Here is a 16,126-nt window from a genome sequence, read left to right as displayed (position 1 = left end):
TCGGACTGGGGCTTAGACAGCGTCCTGCCGCCTGAGCAGAACCTGTTTTACAGCAACCCGCTAACCGGGAATGCTGAGATTGAGAGCTTCCTCCTTCATTGTCAAAACCTGCAGGCCCTAGCCCTCGCAGACCCACCCGGACCTGGGCAAATTTAGTTGAAAACTGAACAAAATTGTGCTGCCTTGATTAGTTGGAAAATGCAGTCAGCTCTTCAGAGCTACCATTTCAGGGGTTTTTAGTTCTTGGCCCTTGTTTGTGCAACTCAACGGTGTCCGTATGGTTTTGTAGATTACCGGTACTTCTGGAAAGTACTACCCCTCCTTGAATGGACTCCTTATGGCCCCACAACACAATTCTGCTAAATGAGTGGCCCCAAAACAACGTTGCTTTGGTCCTGTATATACATGAAAATTCTGTTATAGATGCTGAGAATGTTAAAGCACCAGTTCTACCTAAAGTTTTCGGCACTTGAACAATGGTTCCCGGGATTCCGGGCTCGGGGATATAGTTTACTGAAAGCACTCGAAGACCTGCCTGGACCAAATTTAGTTCCTTTAGTTGAGAACTAAACAAAACAAATTTTATGTTTTGGTTCTCAAAGCATTTCTACATCAGATACCTGGAACTGTTAATCTAGGCACCTCTGCAATTGTACCTCAGCTATAAAGATTCAATTAATGTTTAATACTGCAGTCCCATGACCTGAAAAGTTCCTGGTTCTCTGGACTTCTTTTGGTTTTGTAGCTAAATTCAGACCAAAATTCTCAGGGGGGCAAACCGAAAACAACAGTTCTCCTGACGTCACTGGTTTTAGTTCTTCCTGGTCTTACCTGGGCCTTACCTAATTTTGGTGCCTTTAATATGGAAACTTAAGTGTCAAACTTCTGGGGAAGATTTCTGACTCCACCAATTGCTGGCCCTCCATTTTTTATCTTTTTTTTTTTTTTTCACTGCGTAAATGAAATTTACGAATGTAACTATGCTTCCAAGAATCCCTTATGACCACCATATCGTTCTGTCACTCAGAATCCTTGTACTCATACCAGTAGGTCCTGTGTGGAATGGACCTGTATGGACACCAGATATTGAACCTGTACCAGATGTCACAGGTGATTTTTTTTTTTTTTTTTTTTTGTATACATGCTAGGAGTGCACATGTGCGAAGGGATCATTGAGTGCTTTCAGCCCCGCCCTCTGGTGGTCAGCAAGGATAAAATAGAACAGTGCCATCTTTGCGTACAACTTGTTTTTGTTTTTTTAGTTGAAGTAACATTTACATGAATACACTGCAGTTCAATACTACAACATGGTGTCCTCAAATCTTTGCTCTCAGATGTCCTTAATCATTATTATACACTAGGTCACAGACAGTTTGAGCATTCAAGAGGGTTCAGATTGGTTTGGAAGATATTTTAATCGGTTAGTGTGTAAAAAGAAATGACAGCTGTACTAGACACTATATTTGTTGGATTTTTTTTTTTTACCATATTTGGGATTGTGAAGTTTCCACTTGACAGCGACGGTATGGCAATAGCAGCATAGAAATGGTATTATTGCGCCAGTTGAAATCTAAAGTTTATTTTGATTGTCTATATTTCAAGACAGGCAGGAAAAAATGGATTTAAAAAGCATATATGTATTATATGTTCCTATTTGTATTACTTCCTGTGGGTTGTAACTTGTAAATCCTGATCAGGGATGGTGCCTTATCTTTGGTGCTTTTTGGTTGTGAATTATGGCGTCTTGGAGTGGAGTTAGAAGTGCAGTTACAGTGTCTTTCGCTGACACCTGCTGGCAACTGTCTTTTGGAGTTTTGTAAAGGCGAATTTATCACTGCTCATTTTGGTGCATTGAAGAATGTCGGCTGTGTGAAGTGAATGCAGCCCCATAGAAAACTCATTGTATACTTGTAAATGTGGTGCATGTGGGTCATCATTACCACTAGTGGGTCACAAGATGTGCTCTTCATGGTGTTTGCATGAGCTCATATCTAAGGTTTTCTTTGCCTTTTGACGACTGCCATTGGTGGTAAATAGTGCCCTCTGCCCATATATTTGCTGCCGTCCTCTGCCGCTGACAACGCCAATCCTTCAGATTTTAATGTCTAGTTTACATGAGGGAATTTTTAGCTGCAAGTGTGCAAATTCTCTTGTTTTTCTGTGAAGGACCTTTGGAAATCGTCCAATGACTCTAAAATGAATACTTCAGATCAAAACAACACATCCTTAGTCAGCTTAACATATCTATAACAAGTTCTTGGTACTCAGTAATTTAATGACCACTATTTGAGGAAATTCTGATGTTAACATTATTTTTTTTTGGTATGTTTAGCACTTGGGCTTCAATGCCTTCAAAGCACTTCTTGATCTCAGGTGTACATATGTTCGCCAGTACATCGTAAGGTAAATGCAGCTAATAACTTCACTGTGACAATTATTGCCACTTTTTGTAAATCATTATACATACGTCACTTTGAAGGAGAAGAGCATACAACGAATTGTCTTCTGTCAGAGCATTTTTGAAATTTTAATTTTTGAGTTTGGTTTCACGTGGTGCCTCTGCATATTCACTTTATTTACAGTGGGTATTGAAAGCTGAACTTTAAGGTACATCAGCTCTTTCTGATGTTTAGACAACCTGTACAATCGAATTTAATAAGGAATAGATACAATTTTTATTTTTTTTTAAAAATCCAAGTACTTTGAAACACTTTTCACTATTTTAATTTTTTTCCTGCAACCTAAAATTTAAGTTAAAAAATTGAAAGAAAAAAATCTTTTCATTAAATCATCAACTTTCTTTCAATTTTATTTTTGTAAAGGACATGTTCATTAACCAAATTCGTATGTTTTCAGTGATTTGTTATTTAAATATTCAAAAAGATGAATCGACCCCCCTCCAAACTCACCGAGCTAAATTTTCTCAAGACATTCTTTTACTAATTGAGATGGTTTTTGATTCTTTTATTTCCTGGAATCTAACAGAAAATGCTTTATGACTTATGTAAAGTTATCTAGATGAAACCTTAAACAATTATATATTTTTTAAAGGACATGATTACTAATCCGCATTTTAAAAAAAAAACATATTCAAAAAATGTTTTTTTTAAAAACTAATTTACATACTCTATAATTGCTGCTCAACTTATTATTTCCTGAAATCTAAATCTTGAATTTGGTATTTTCTGCTAAATGAAATTTAAATTATTGAAAATTAGGGTTTGCCCAATAGTGACTAAATTGTACTGGTTATTTTTCCTAAAAAAGTTTAATGATTCTATTGCAGTCGCTGATTGGGGGGAGGTCGTTTAAGCTCATTCACTCAGTCGATAGACATCCAATCTACTCCGATTTTAGTCCCTTTGATGGTGGTAGATGTCCAATCATATTCTTCAGTGCCCTTGGCGACCGATGTTCAAATGGATTGGACGTTTATCGCCGCCAATGGCAGGCAATCAGGTAAACTCCCTTTCCATACCCACGGTTTTCTTATGCACATCGGTGCTGACAGTTCCGCATTTAGATGTCCGCCCCTCACCGTAACCGCCACCTAATCTCCAACATATGTGTTTCTGAAATGTTTTGTATGTGTCTCCTCTCAAGAAGAATAAAGTCAAGTACCACACATGTTGGACTTCAATATTCTTTCTGGAGATAGAAATCCATTTTTCCACCATGAATTGACCTTCTCACATTTGTTGGGGCTTTAGAAAACATGCCCCTTTGGTTTGCCTGACAGTTAAAGGCAGCAACAGGATTTACTGGATTGTAGTTTCACTTATATATATTTGTGTGTGCGTGCGTGCGTGCGTGCGTGCGTGCGTGCGCGCGCGTGCTATTTGGACAGGCTCCATAGCCAAAGTCATGCCAAAGTAAAAGTGCCCCTCCCTCCCGTCTGTAGATAAACTATAAACAACTCCTCGCCCTCCAGACGGACCACATTCCTGATTAGTTGCGAGCAATTGTTTCCGGGTCACAGACTTTTTTTTTTTCTTTTCTTTTTTTCTCTCCCCTTTCTCCTTCCTCCACTCCCACCCCCTTTTTCCTGTTTTTCTTTTTTTGGGGAATTGTATTTAGATAAGTGGAAGAGCAGCTGTGTGCTGAGCTAAGAGGAGGCAGGGCATTAGGAGTGTTCAGTAATTGTTGTGGTTTGGATTCTGTTTCTGAATCGTTCGTTCTTCTCGCTTAAGCTTGTCTAAACAATAGCAGTGGGGGGAGAAAATGGGAAACATTAGGTGCTTTTCAATCGACCACAGGAACTTTATCCTGGAATTTATGAAGGACTATTTGCACTGCAGAAAGTTATGTATTTTCTCTGCCGAGTTTGGGTCCATCTAATGTGTTATGTGTTTTTAGCCTATGTTTGCTCTAGCGCGGTCACAAACTAATTATTATGATAGTTGATTAATGACCGATTATTTTTGAGAATCATCAACTTAGCCTCTTATACATAAATCACGTAATTTATATTTACCAGTATATGGATCTGGTCTTTACGTTTTAGCTGGAAATTGGATTATGAATTTTATGTAACTATTTGACTGTACCCAAAATATAACCGGATATTTGCAAATATATCATTTTGCTTGATAACAAAGATTCCATTTAGGACTAAAGATATCAGAATATTTACTTTTTTCCCCCCGTTTTTTATCTCCGGGGTAAACTCCAACACAGAGGCAGAGAGTCATGGGGCTATCAAAAACACATGGTAAATGGTGTTATACTTATATAGCGCTTTACACTATCTCGCCATCCACCTACTGGTGACGCAGCACCAGGAGCAATGTGGGGTTCAGTGTCTTGCTCAAGGACACTTAGACGAGTTCATCAGGGCAGAGACTTGAACCCACAACCTCTGGGTTGGGGGACAACTACTCTACCACTGAGCCACGCCACCCCATCATCCCAGCCCTCCGCCTCTACCCCGGAGCAACTCCAGAAAAGGAGAGCGTCCAACCCCTCTCGAGGACTTTGCTTCCAGAGCCAGAGCTATGTGTCGAGGTGAGGTTGAGCCGGTATCGCTCAACCTCTTCCATAAGCTCCCGCTCCACCTGCCACAGAGGTGATGGTCCATGTCCCAAAAGCCAGTTTCCACAACCAGGGATCGGAGCGCCAAGGTCCCTGCCTTGGTCTGTTACCCGGTCCACATTGCACCGGACCCTGCGGTTACATCCTGTGGGTAGTGGGTCCACGGGACGTCAAGCCCATTTACCCAGTTTAGGTTGTGCCCGGTTGGGCCCCATGGGCGAAGGCCTGAACACCAGGCACTCTCACACAGGCCCCAACCCCAGGACTGACTCCAGAGCGGAGCCCTAGTACTCCTCTGGGTCGGTTACTCACTCCTGTTGTTTCCATCCATCAGGGTCTTACGAACCGTTGTTTGTCTGACCCTTTTCCTAGGACCAATCTGTCATTTGAAGACTACCAGGAGCAAAAGCCCCCGACGGCATAACTTTTAGGGTCGTTAGGGCACTCACACTCCACCACGATAAGGTGACGGCTCACAGAGGAGTTTATTTGTATTTTAATAAAATATTTAGTTTTTATCCTTTTTGAAATTTAAATATTAAGAGAATAGTTAAAAAGTTTTTACTATTCAGTGCTTCAAAGAAGATTTGGAGATTTTTATGTCACAATGTCTAAATGACTTTTTGTCATTTTGCTAATCGATTAGTTGTCAATTAATCTTGGCGGCCCTACTTCGTCCTATAAAAATGGCCATCTTGTGCAATAGAAATAAATGAAATGGGGGGTACTGTATAGTGAGTTTGGGCACACCCTTGTATCACTTCTAATTGGTATGCAAAATACAGTACATCACGCTGTTCTGATTTTGACATTTTGTTGAATAAATGGTACTTAAAACTGATCAACATTGCTCGATATTACTAGAATTCAAACGGAAAGTTCTCAGATGGAAGTGAGCTTCATGTTTTGCCTCAGTTTTGACGGCAGTGTCCTAATAGCTGTTCTTGTGTGCAGACATGGCATTGGACAGCCCCCAGTTGTCCCCATTTGACGTCGCTGGCCCCTTCTGCCTGTCGCCCTCCTTCCAGATGTCGACCCTCAGCCTGCCTGGCCAGGCTGCTGCCACTGCCCCCTCGCCGTTGCAGAGCCCCGTCCTGAGCGAGGTGGGCAGCAATGCCAGAGTAGAGGAGGAGGAAGAGGGCAGGAGGAAGGTACACGCCCCCTACCACCTTGCCTCACAGTCCCCCTACACCCAACTTTTTACTGTGTAAAGTTGATATTTAAAAAAAAAAAAAAAAAAGATTGCTGCAAAATTGGTTACTTTTGGTTCCTCCCCCCCTCAAATTGGTTAGTTTTTGTTTATCTAACATTTATTCATCCAATAAATTTTCAGTTAATGCAGTGGTACTTCCCACTGCTTTTCACCAAGGCCAAAGGTTTGGTCTCAACATTGGTCTTATTATAGTCCTGTCCCCAGCAGAAAAAATACATGCAGGTTATGCCGTTATATTGTCCCTACCAAACAGATTGGGTGAATGGGGGTCAGGGCCACATTTCGCATGAATATGAGCCTAATTACTTGATAGATTTATTTTGCATTGATAATTAAGCCTATCGACTGATACTTTTACGTGCATGGTTCAGGTGATGCACTGTTCAATTCAAACCTTTGTTTTTAAAAACTAAAATATCCCAAATTTCCAGAATAAATGTCTAATTTTTATTGGCAGACATAAACATAATGAAAATAATTCACTTCACAATGTTGGGGTCTATTCTATCCTTACAACATATGGGAAGAAAATCTAAATTCCCTATATAACTGAACTCATTATACCGTATAATGAAAATAAGGTTGCTTAAAAGTTGGTGGGGACAATTTTAGCATCCTGAAAAGTTGGTAATGTTATGTCCATACCGTCCCTATGCAAACCTATGCCCTTGCTTTTAACGCAGACGCAAGCATGGTCCTTGAGCAAATTCAACTCTTATCTCAAGGCACCACTGTATAATAACACATTTGATCAGAGATGTTACCCCTTGGCCTGGGTGGAAGATCCAGCCTGCTACATCATTTGAATTAAATACTTTCTGTGGTGCACAATGAATAAGAAATCATAGAATATTATTTTTTTTATTTTTCAGGATTTAAAATGTAAAGTTTTTTTTTTTTTTTTTTTTTAATGCATATTTATTTTTTATTTAAACATTTTTATACAAGAAATTTTAAATGAGAAATGTATAAGAATATTTACTATTTGGAGTCTCAGGAGGATTCGGACATTTTTTAATGTCACTAAAAATTCATACTTTTGAATGAAATAGTTAATTCATTTTATAGCAAATTCATTGCTTTAAATCATGACAGCTCTATTGACATACATAATGGCCATCTGAAGGAAACCATACCAACGATGTGACACCTTTGATTTAGACAAATAAAATGGTTTGTTAATTGGTTGATTTAAGACTAGATAAATTATAACAAAGGCGATTCATGTTATAACTGCAAGCAATGGGTTCCACAAAAATATGAATCAACTTTATGTACAGTATATGGTTATGTAAGTATACATTTAAACACAACACTCCATAATGACATCAAACTTTAGTAATTGGTGAACTCGTTGACTACCTTTGACAACGATAGATGTCCACTCCTTTTAAACTGGGAAGGCGCTGGCAGCGATCACTCGATGCTGCCTACCCTCCGATGTTCAATTGGATTGGACGTCTATCTGCATCAATTGTATTAAAACATGATTATTCACAGTCAGCTCATCCAGTCCAAATAGTCATCGCGTCATGATTTTGACAAATACTTGTCTATATAGGGTCCTACAGGTGCCAGTCCATGTCAGAACACAAACCAAGCATGAATAAAACCTGCGCAAGAGCTCTCATGACCTCGGATGGCACCAGTGGTTCGTCATTCTGACCTGATGGACCTTGAAAGGAATCGACAAAAACTGCCAAAAATTGAAAATATTTATGTGCATGTACATATTTCTCTGCATGTGGCTACCTTTTCGTCAATTTTATTCAATTTTAAAATTTGTCAAAATGTTTTCTGTCTTAATTATGGGGTGTTGTTTTTAGAATAAGAAAAAAGCTCTTCAGAGATATTTAGGCCAAGTCTACACCTAGCTGAGTTTTTTTAAACCAAGGATCCTGCTGTAATATGTCAGGGAAAATAATTACGTCCACACCAGCACGTTTGTAGATTTAAAAAAAAAAAAAAAAAAAAAAAAGCTTCCATAGCTAACCACATGCATTAATACCTTTAAGTACATAACAACGTGGGAAAAATAATTGTCCATAATAGCCCAATCCTTCCCATGAGTTTTTCCAATATGAAGCACTGCAAAAGTTTGTAAATAAATGGAAACAAAAAAGCACCTGTCTAATTTACTCCAAATGTAAACATTGGTCTCATCATGTTTGACGTAGGGACAAAGTTTGTGGCAGGCAATAACGTTTCCACAGGTAAATCTTTGGTTATCAGTGTCCACATGATGGCGCCACAAACTCGGAATTCATAAATCTTCTTTAGACGGCGTTTTTAACAACCCGTGTGCGTGTTGATGATATGCCAAACCTAGAAAAAAAAGTTCCTTTTTGCCAAATACCATGGTACGTGTAGACATGGCCTGAGTATGACCATATGGGGAAATGGAAATTATAACTAGTACTGCACATTCATCATTTTTTTTTTTTTTTTTTTTTTTTTTAAACTTTGTTTCTAATTTCTTTAGTTGCTTTATTGTAAATAATATACAAATAGTCATTTTTTTTCTTTTTAAAAATTTTTTTTTCAGAAATGTAAATGTTTGATTTTGGATTGATTGGACTTCAAACATACAGCACAAAAAAATGAAAAATATAAAATACCTTATACACACAAAAAGAAAATATCCCAGTTTGAAACATTACGGACTGAAAATTTTTAAGGTTAAACTTGTTGCTTTGCTGACTGTTTCAATTTAACTGGTTAATCTATACTTATAAAAATTATAGTGTATAAATAGAAAAAATTCAGAATATATATAAAACCATGTCAAGCAATTTAACAAATGAGTGAATTGTTAAAAACTAAGTATAAAGGACTTCAAGGTCCTTCTGTCAGTTTTCAAAATCAAATGTTTTCCGTTGGCGCGTTTGTCCACCCTTGATCTAATTCCAAAATGACCTCCTAATGGGCGTTCTTTGAGGGTCTACTGTAATATCTGTAATAGCAAAAAGTGTGCACCTTCCTATTGTGAAAAATTATCTTTGCTCCTCAGCGGTATCCTGCTGACAAGGCCTACTTCATTGCCAAAGAGATTTTGACCACGGAGAGAACCTACCTGAAGGACTTGGAAGTCATCACTGTAGTGAGTAATATGTTCTCACGAATATATTTTGTGCTTTGGATGAAAAAATGGTGGCAAACAAAAATGACATCCCTCTGCTGCATTCTAGTGGTTTCGCAGTGCAGTGATCAAGGAAAATGCCATGCCCGACGGATTAATGACGCTGCTCTTCTCCAACATCGATCCCATTTACGAGTTCCACCGCGGTTTCCTCAAGGAGCTGGACCAACGACTAGCTCTCTGGTCGGTTCCAGATTTTGTTCAGTTTTTTCAGAGGGCAGCCAAATTGTGAAAATGCCTTAGTGGATTCACCTAGTCCCAGATTTTTTTGTTTCTAAATCTTTTGGTATATTTTTTTCCCAAGCTTTTTGGACAAACTTGTGCAAATGCTTTGTGTATCCACTTTTTTTTTTCTAAAAAAAAAAAATTCAAAAAAATTTTTTTTGTGGAAACATTTTGAGGGATTTATTTTGTTAAATATTTGAAAAAATTTGAAAAGAAAAAAAAAGTGCTTTTCCCTTCAGGGGTCACCACAACGAATCCGTTGTCTCCATCTAAATGGTAAATGGACAGTACTTGTATAGCGCATTTATCTGCATGGTTACCATGCCCAAAGCGCTTTACATAAGTACACATTTACACACCAATGGGGCTGCTGCCATGCAAGGCGCTGCCAACCCATCTAACCCTGTCCTCTGCAAAAAAGTAAATTCTATATTCTTTTTTGGGGCAACCAACTTGTGGAAAAGGTTTAGTGTGCTGTGGTGCTTTTTGTGGTCAGAATTGGGGGTGGGGTTTAAAAAAACCTCAATTAACAATTTTTACAGAATTTTGCCCGTCACACTACAGTTCAAAAGCAAAAAGGGAGCTCAGAATTATCCAAAACTGGCTCAGTTTAGAAAATTATCCGGCTGAGGAATGATCACTCTCAACCTTCCCGCTTCAAATGGATTGGACAAATGAGTTAACATTCATAGGCAAATAATGCCCTTCCTCAGTTTAAAAAATTTTTTTTTTACCCTCTTACACTGCAGGGAGGGTCGCTCTAATGCACACGTCAAAGGTGACTACCAGAGGATTGGTGACGTGATGCTGAAGAACATGTCTGCTCTCAAGGTAAGATTCCTACAGTTTGCCCTCTTGCCAACCTAAGTATAATTCTTCTTTCAATCCTCCCCCACAGGGCTTCACCAGCTACCTGCAGAAGCACGACGAGGTGTTGACGGAGCTGGAAAAGGCCAGCAAGCGACTGAAGAAGCTGGAGACTGTTTACAAGGAGTTTGAACTGCAGAAGGTGTGCTACCTGCCACTCAACACCTTCCTACTCAAGCCCATCCAGCGCCTCATGCACTACAAGCTCATCCTGGAACGCCTGTGCAAGCACTATGGGTCCGCACACCGCCATCACACAGACTGCAAAGGTGATTGCCACTCAAAAAGTAAAAATGTTACAGACGAGCGATCATTCAATCCCCCCCAGTTCAAAGGTATTTTACGTCGACCATTTCAGTGAATGAGTTTTTTTGTCACCTCGTGTGCAGAGGCGCTAAAGGAGGTGGCAGAGATCGCTGCGCAACTTCAGAGCAGCCTCATCCGCCTTGAGAACTTCCAGAAGCTTACTGAGCTGCAGCGAGACCTCATCGGGATCGACAATTTGACGACGCCTGGCAGGGTGAGTTAGGGTATCAAATACAGCTGGTTGATTTTTATAGTCATTAATTGCGTGCGGTGTCTTAAGGTGGCAGAGAGTGCCAAACCAAATGTGATTGTGTTTCTCTGTGAAGGAATTCATTAGGGAGGGCTGCCTCTACAAGCTGACCAAGAAGGGACTACAGCAAAGAATGTTCTTCCTGGTGAGGACAAATCTGACTCTTTTCTATACTTTTTAACTTGGAATTTAAAATCGGTTATTAACTTTTTAACTCATTGGCATTGACAGCGATAGACATCCAATCCATTTGATCAGGTTTAAATGGATTGGAGATCTGTTGCTGTCAAGTGGCACTCCAACTTCACTGAATACAAGTGGTTGTAAAACCTTTCAAGCAATGAATATTTGATCACCTTGTGTTGAAAGCCTGTATAACACTCTCCCTAGGCATACATTCTTTATTCTCTGCGTTGTTTCCTTCATCCTTCAGTTCACCGACATGCTCCTCTACACCAGCAAAGGAGTTACAGCAACCAATCAGTTCAAAGTGCACGGCCAGCTCCCCCTCCATGGCATGATTGTGAGTATTTTGAGTACGAGGAACGGTGAAGGGCCGGCTCGTGCTGACTTCTTTGCGTGTTTCTGCTTTTACTTGCCGGCTGCAGCTCATAATTTTGGACGCTCCGGTAAGTGATGAGCTGTAGGTCAGATGACTCGGACGACCAGTGAACAAATTTGTTTTCCTTTTCAAAACTTAAGAGTAGAAATGTTTTGGCAACCCAAAATAGATTTTTTTATTTTTTTAATTTTTTGTCTCTACAGGTGGAAGAAAGTGAAAAAGAGTGGGCGGTTCCTCATTGCTTCACCATCTATTCTGCACACAGGACCATAGTGGTGGCGGCCAGGTTAGCGACATCACTTTCTATCCTTTTCGCGACGTCCCATTATTTATTTTTTTGTCATGCAGCTCTAAACTGGAGATGAACAAGTGGATCGAAGATCTCAACATGGCCATCGACTTGGCAAAGAAGTCTCAGGAGAAGTCCAGCATCTTCCTGGACGGAGGCCTTGCCGATCACTCCAATCGTAAGAGAGTGATACAGTCACGTGACTTGTAGATGGACACTTTATTTGGAACACTGGATGCCCAATATCTAATGAATTGGGCTTTTAATTTAGTTGACGAAGATAGATGGTCTATCCATTTTAACACCTAGTCCAAATGTATTGGACGTCTATTACAGTCAATGGCATTGAATGACTTAACGTACGGTGCATAGTGCTGGCTGATATGGCAAAAAATCTTCAATCAGTTTATGAACCATTTTATATAATGAAAACAATATATTTTGACCAGGCATGAAAATGGGTCAGGGGTTAAAAAGGTGAAAACGGTGTGGAGGACATATGTTCCGGCGTTTTGCCAAAATGTCTACATCGGCGAAGCGTCTTACTGTATATGAGGCAAATTTGACAACCAAAGTACTACCGTGTGCTCTCAACTTGTTTTGTTTAAATGCTTACAGGCATAACGTACTAAAAAATGCCTTAAAGACTTAAATGTAGTTATATCAAATAAGGACAGTTTAAATACGCTACGTGACTAATGTGGTCAACTGCTTTAAAGCTACCACAAAAAACACAATGGTTAAAAGCATGGGAGGGGTAATACATGCAAGAAGTATTTTTGAGGGAATGAAAAAGTCCTAAAGGACTCAGTAAAAACAAAAATAGTGAGTACCCGCCGCTTTTAACTGATGTGCGATGCGAGTGTTTGCGCAACTGCGCTGAGCATTGTGCACAGCGATATTAGAAAGAAGCTTGCGTTTCTTTTTATATTACCGTTAAATACACAAGCTTGACGCTAACTTAATGGGAACTATTTTTTCACTGGAGATTTGGCTAGCTCTGGCAGTGTTCGACGCAAGTTGCAACAAACGGCAGTAACTTTGTTATACAGCAAAATATGAAAAGGATTGAAACTCACCAAATCCAATATGCTGGCAAATGCATTCATCTGAAAAAAATATTGGGAGTGAGACCTCTCCTCGTTCAGCGAACGTGAATTTGTGCTTAGGGCAAGATCAGCTGTCGCAATTAGCGATCTTTGACGCTATCCTTTTTTCCACTTCAAGCTTGTTTCTCACTTAGCGGTTGTGAGACTTAAAACCTCGACGAAGTTGCTTTTCCAGCTAAGCCTAGGCTGACATTCGTCTTTGTAAGTTTTTAATTAGTTTGTATTTTGAATTTGAAAGGAAAATGTGTTTTGTTTTTGGCAAACTTTTTCATGGTGCTAATCAGTTGAAGCTACTCACACATGGAAAAATACTATTGTACAATGTTTTAAATGTATTCATTTTGTATATTTCAGTTACTACGATTTAAGAGCTCAATAAATTGAAGAAATGTACGCCTTGTCTTTTGTTTTTGGGTTCGGTGGAATAGCGTCACTGACACACAAAGCAACAAACGGAGGAAGGGGTTAGCGCTGCCGCGCCACTTTTGGCTGCATTTTTGACACATGAAAAATAATAGCGAATCATGTACTACGGTGTGACAGATAATTTTAGTGGTTTTGAAACCGCGACGTTTTCATACCATGGTAAACCGTGACACCGGAAACCGGCACGTGCCTACTCCCGACCCCCCAACCCCCCCTTAAAAAGTTTCTCCTCGGATCTACACGATTCACGTAGGTCACCCTTTTTTTACTTCAAAACTGCGAATTTCGCTGAAAGACGAGAGATTTTCATGCCTGGACACTGGAATTCCCAGTATGCCTCGCAGTGGCCTTTTGTGAAAAGGTATTATGTGTTTACCATCTTTATTAGTAGCTTATTGTATTAGTTATGGCTAAAAGTGTTCACCACCTCATAATGTTTCAATTTTCATTAACTGTTTTATTTTACTCACTATGTTTGTGATTTATCACATCCCAAGATGGTACATTTACTATCGTTTTGACAATTTATGAGGTCATATCAACCAGCACTAGTACCACATATGCTTTGTAATGAGGATTTCACATCAGGGATGGGTTATACCATGCAGGTGTACCGAATGAAGTGTCCAGTGTGTTAGCTTGCCCTTTCACCTCACCCTCCTGCTAGCTCACTTCCCTCCTTCCCCCCACGTCTCCTTCCCTGCATCCGGTCTACCCGCCCGCCCGCAGGCTCTTCGGATGAGGTTTCTCTGGAGCAGGAGTCAGAGGATGACATGAACTCGTCGCGCACGTCGCTGGAAAAGCAGGCGCACCACCGAGCCAACACCACCATGCACGTGTGCTGGCACCGCAACACCAGCGTATCCATGTCAGACCACAGCTTAGCTGTGGAGGTACTGTCATCAGATTCGGACTGCCTTGCGTGTGCTTCTTTCTCAATGCAACAATCTTATGGAGGGCCAGGAGTGCCAAAATAAAAATTTTAATGACACATTATAATTTTTTAAATGATATTTCAGTATTTATTGAGAAATATATATTGGCATATTTTCATTTGGAATGATATATTTAGTTTTACCATGTACATATTGATTCCATTTTTACACATATATATTTTTTTAAAAACTTTGACAGCATTAAATTACCCGCCTCGTGGAGTTTGGGGAAAATTACATGAAATTATTCAGTTGCGCAAGGGAACCACAATGTAAATAAATAAAATGCTAAATAATTAGAAGTTGAAATCTTAAAATTGAGAAAAAAATATAGAAATACAGTATTGTCACACCTGGTCCTCCATTATCCCCTTTAAGTTTTAACATTCTAACACTTTTGTGCCACATGGGACCTTTCCGTGCATTATCCTCACATTCTGTTGTATTCTTCGCTTTCAATTCACCCAAGTGAACTACACCTATCCTCTTTACTTTTAGCATGCCGACTCTTCCCTTAGTTCTGTGTGTCTTTGGTGTAACACACTAACACTTCCTCTTTATTCCTGTCTTTCCTCGCTCGTTGCGTTCAGTCTCTCCCGCCGCTTCACCTGAGCTGCCACCTCGGTACCTTCTGGGTCAGGGCCAGAGACCTAACACCATCACACATGTTTGCTGGTACCGCAACCAGAACCTGTCGCTAACTGATTACCTACGCATGAACCAGGTACAGCTTCTGGAGTAGACAGTCCAAACAGTCTTTACACAAAAATAGGGCTTTTGACTGGGTGGGCTGGCAGCAATCTTTTGATCGCCGGTGAATTGGATTGGACGTCTTATCGCCATCATCGGCAACAAAACAAGTTCACTCAATGCCAGCCATCCCAATCATAATGGATGTGATATCTAACCCTGCCTTGAACTTCATGTAAAATATAGTTGCTCAGAAGTATTTAAGTGTGCAAATGGCAAATTTCTTTGACACTGCTTCTATGCGCAGCCATCTTGTGATGTTAGTTGTACCAACGCATAGACAGTGAAAGATTCAAGCACAGGTGCATGTGATCATAGGTTTCCCCAGAAAGCCTGGTGATATAGAAGCCTGCCGGTTGCCTTGGAATATAGATTAACAAATGCTGACAGGAATTTTTATGTTATGACAATACAAATTACAATAAGTTTGATTAAATTCTTGAAATAGTTTTAACGAACAAACAAAAATACAATGCAATTCAGTACAAAATGAGTGAGCAGGGACAGGTTTGTTCACAAATCGCACTTTCAAACATTATCGACAAAATAAAATATGTACACATTTTTTTTTTAACATGGTTAGAACCTGGAGGGTGAATAAGATTAGCCTGGCAACCTGCCAGGCTTATAAAGCACAGGGAATACCGGGGTATTAATGATCAAGTCGCTTTAATATGAAAATAAATGTCACCATACATAGAAAAGTATTGTCGATTACATTGTTGCATATTCTTTATCCTCTGTATAGACATGATATTAGTGCCATATTGATGAGCTGAGAGGAGCCCGTCTTAATGATGTGTTAAGACTTCTAGGCAGAACACGCCCTGCTTTCCTGTATGATTGGCTGTTGCATCCAGGCAGGACAGAATGTATTAGATGTATGCTACTCTTTGATGTGCAGAACCAGTTGTCGGGGTACCTCCTGAGGAAATTCAAGAATAGTAACGGCTGGCAGAAACTCTGGGTAGTTTTCACCAACTTCTGCCTGTTCTTCTATAAGACTCACCAGGTAGCTACACAC

General features: G+C 39.8%; 1 protein-coding gene across 5 annotated transcripts in view; it reads left to right on the top strand.

Annotated features, from left to right (window-relative positions):
* farp2 (FERM, RhoGEF and pleckstrin domain protein 2) overlaps positions 1 to 16,126 on the top strand; it is a 43,622-nt gene that overhangs the window by 23,584 nt on the left and 3,912 nt on the right. Inside the window, exons 15-28 of one of the 5 annotated variants that reach the window (XR_009063825.1) lie at positions 5,986 to 6,182; positions 9,255 to 9,344; positions 9,433 to 9,566; positions 10,358 to 10,439; positions 10,507 to 10,744; positions 10,865 to 10,995; positions 11,108 to 11,176; positions 11,465 to 11,554; positions 11,640 to 11,660; positions 11,797 to 11,879; positions 11,942 to 12,060; positions 14,147 to 14,310; positions 14,943 to 15,076; positions 16,007 to 16,114. Coding sequence is in view for 4 of the 5 variants with exons in the window: in XM_057840747.1 (XP_057696730.1) it covers positions 5,986 to 6,182; positions 9,255 to 9,344; positions 9,433 to 9,566; positions 10,358 to 10,439; positions 10,507 to 10,744; positions 10,865 to 10,995; positions 11,108 to 11,176; positions 11,465 to 11,554; positions 11,640 to 11,660; positions 11,797 to 11,879; positions 11,942 to 12,060; positions 14,147 to 14,310; positions 16,007 to 16,114 (1,526 nt within the window). In the remaining variant the exon portion in view is untranslated. The remainder of the gene's footprint in view (positions 1 to 5,985; positions 6,183 to 9,254; positions 9,345 to 9,432; positions 9,567 to 10,357; positions 10,440 to 10,506; positions 10,745 to 10,864; positions 10,996 to 11,107; positions 11,177 to 11,464; positions 11,555 to 11,639; positions 11,661 to 11,796; positions 11,880 to 11,941; positions 12,061 to 14,146; positions 14,311 to 14,942; positions 15,077 to 16,006; positions 16,115 to 16,126) is intronic. The other 4 variants (XM_057840749.1, XM_057840750.1, XM_057840747.1 and 1 more) reach the window with 4 other exon arrangements.

The sequence above is a fragment of the Corythoichthys intestinalis genome, chromosome 7 (genome assembly GCF_030265065.1).
Source record: "Corythoichthys intestinalis isolate RoL2023-P3 chromosome 7, ASM3026506v1, whole genome shotgun sequence".
NCBI classification, from domain to species: Eukaryota; Metazoa; Chordata; class Actinopteri; order Syngnathiformes; family Syngnathidae; genus Corythoichthys; species Corythoichthys intestinalis.
Note: the sequence above shows the minus strand (reverse complement) of the source record. Positions and strands in the feature narration are given on the sequence as shown.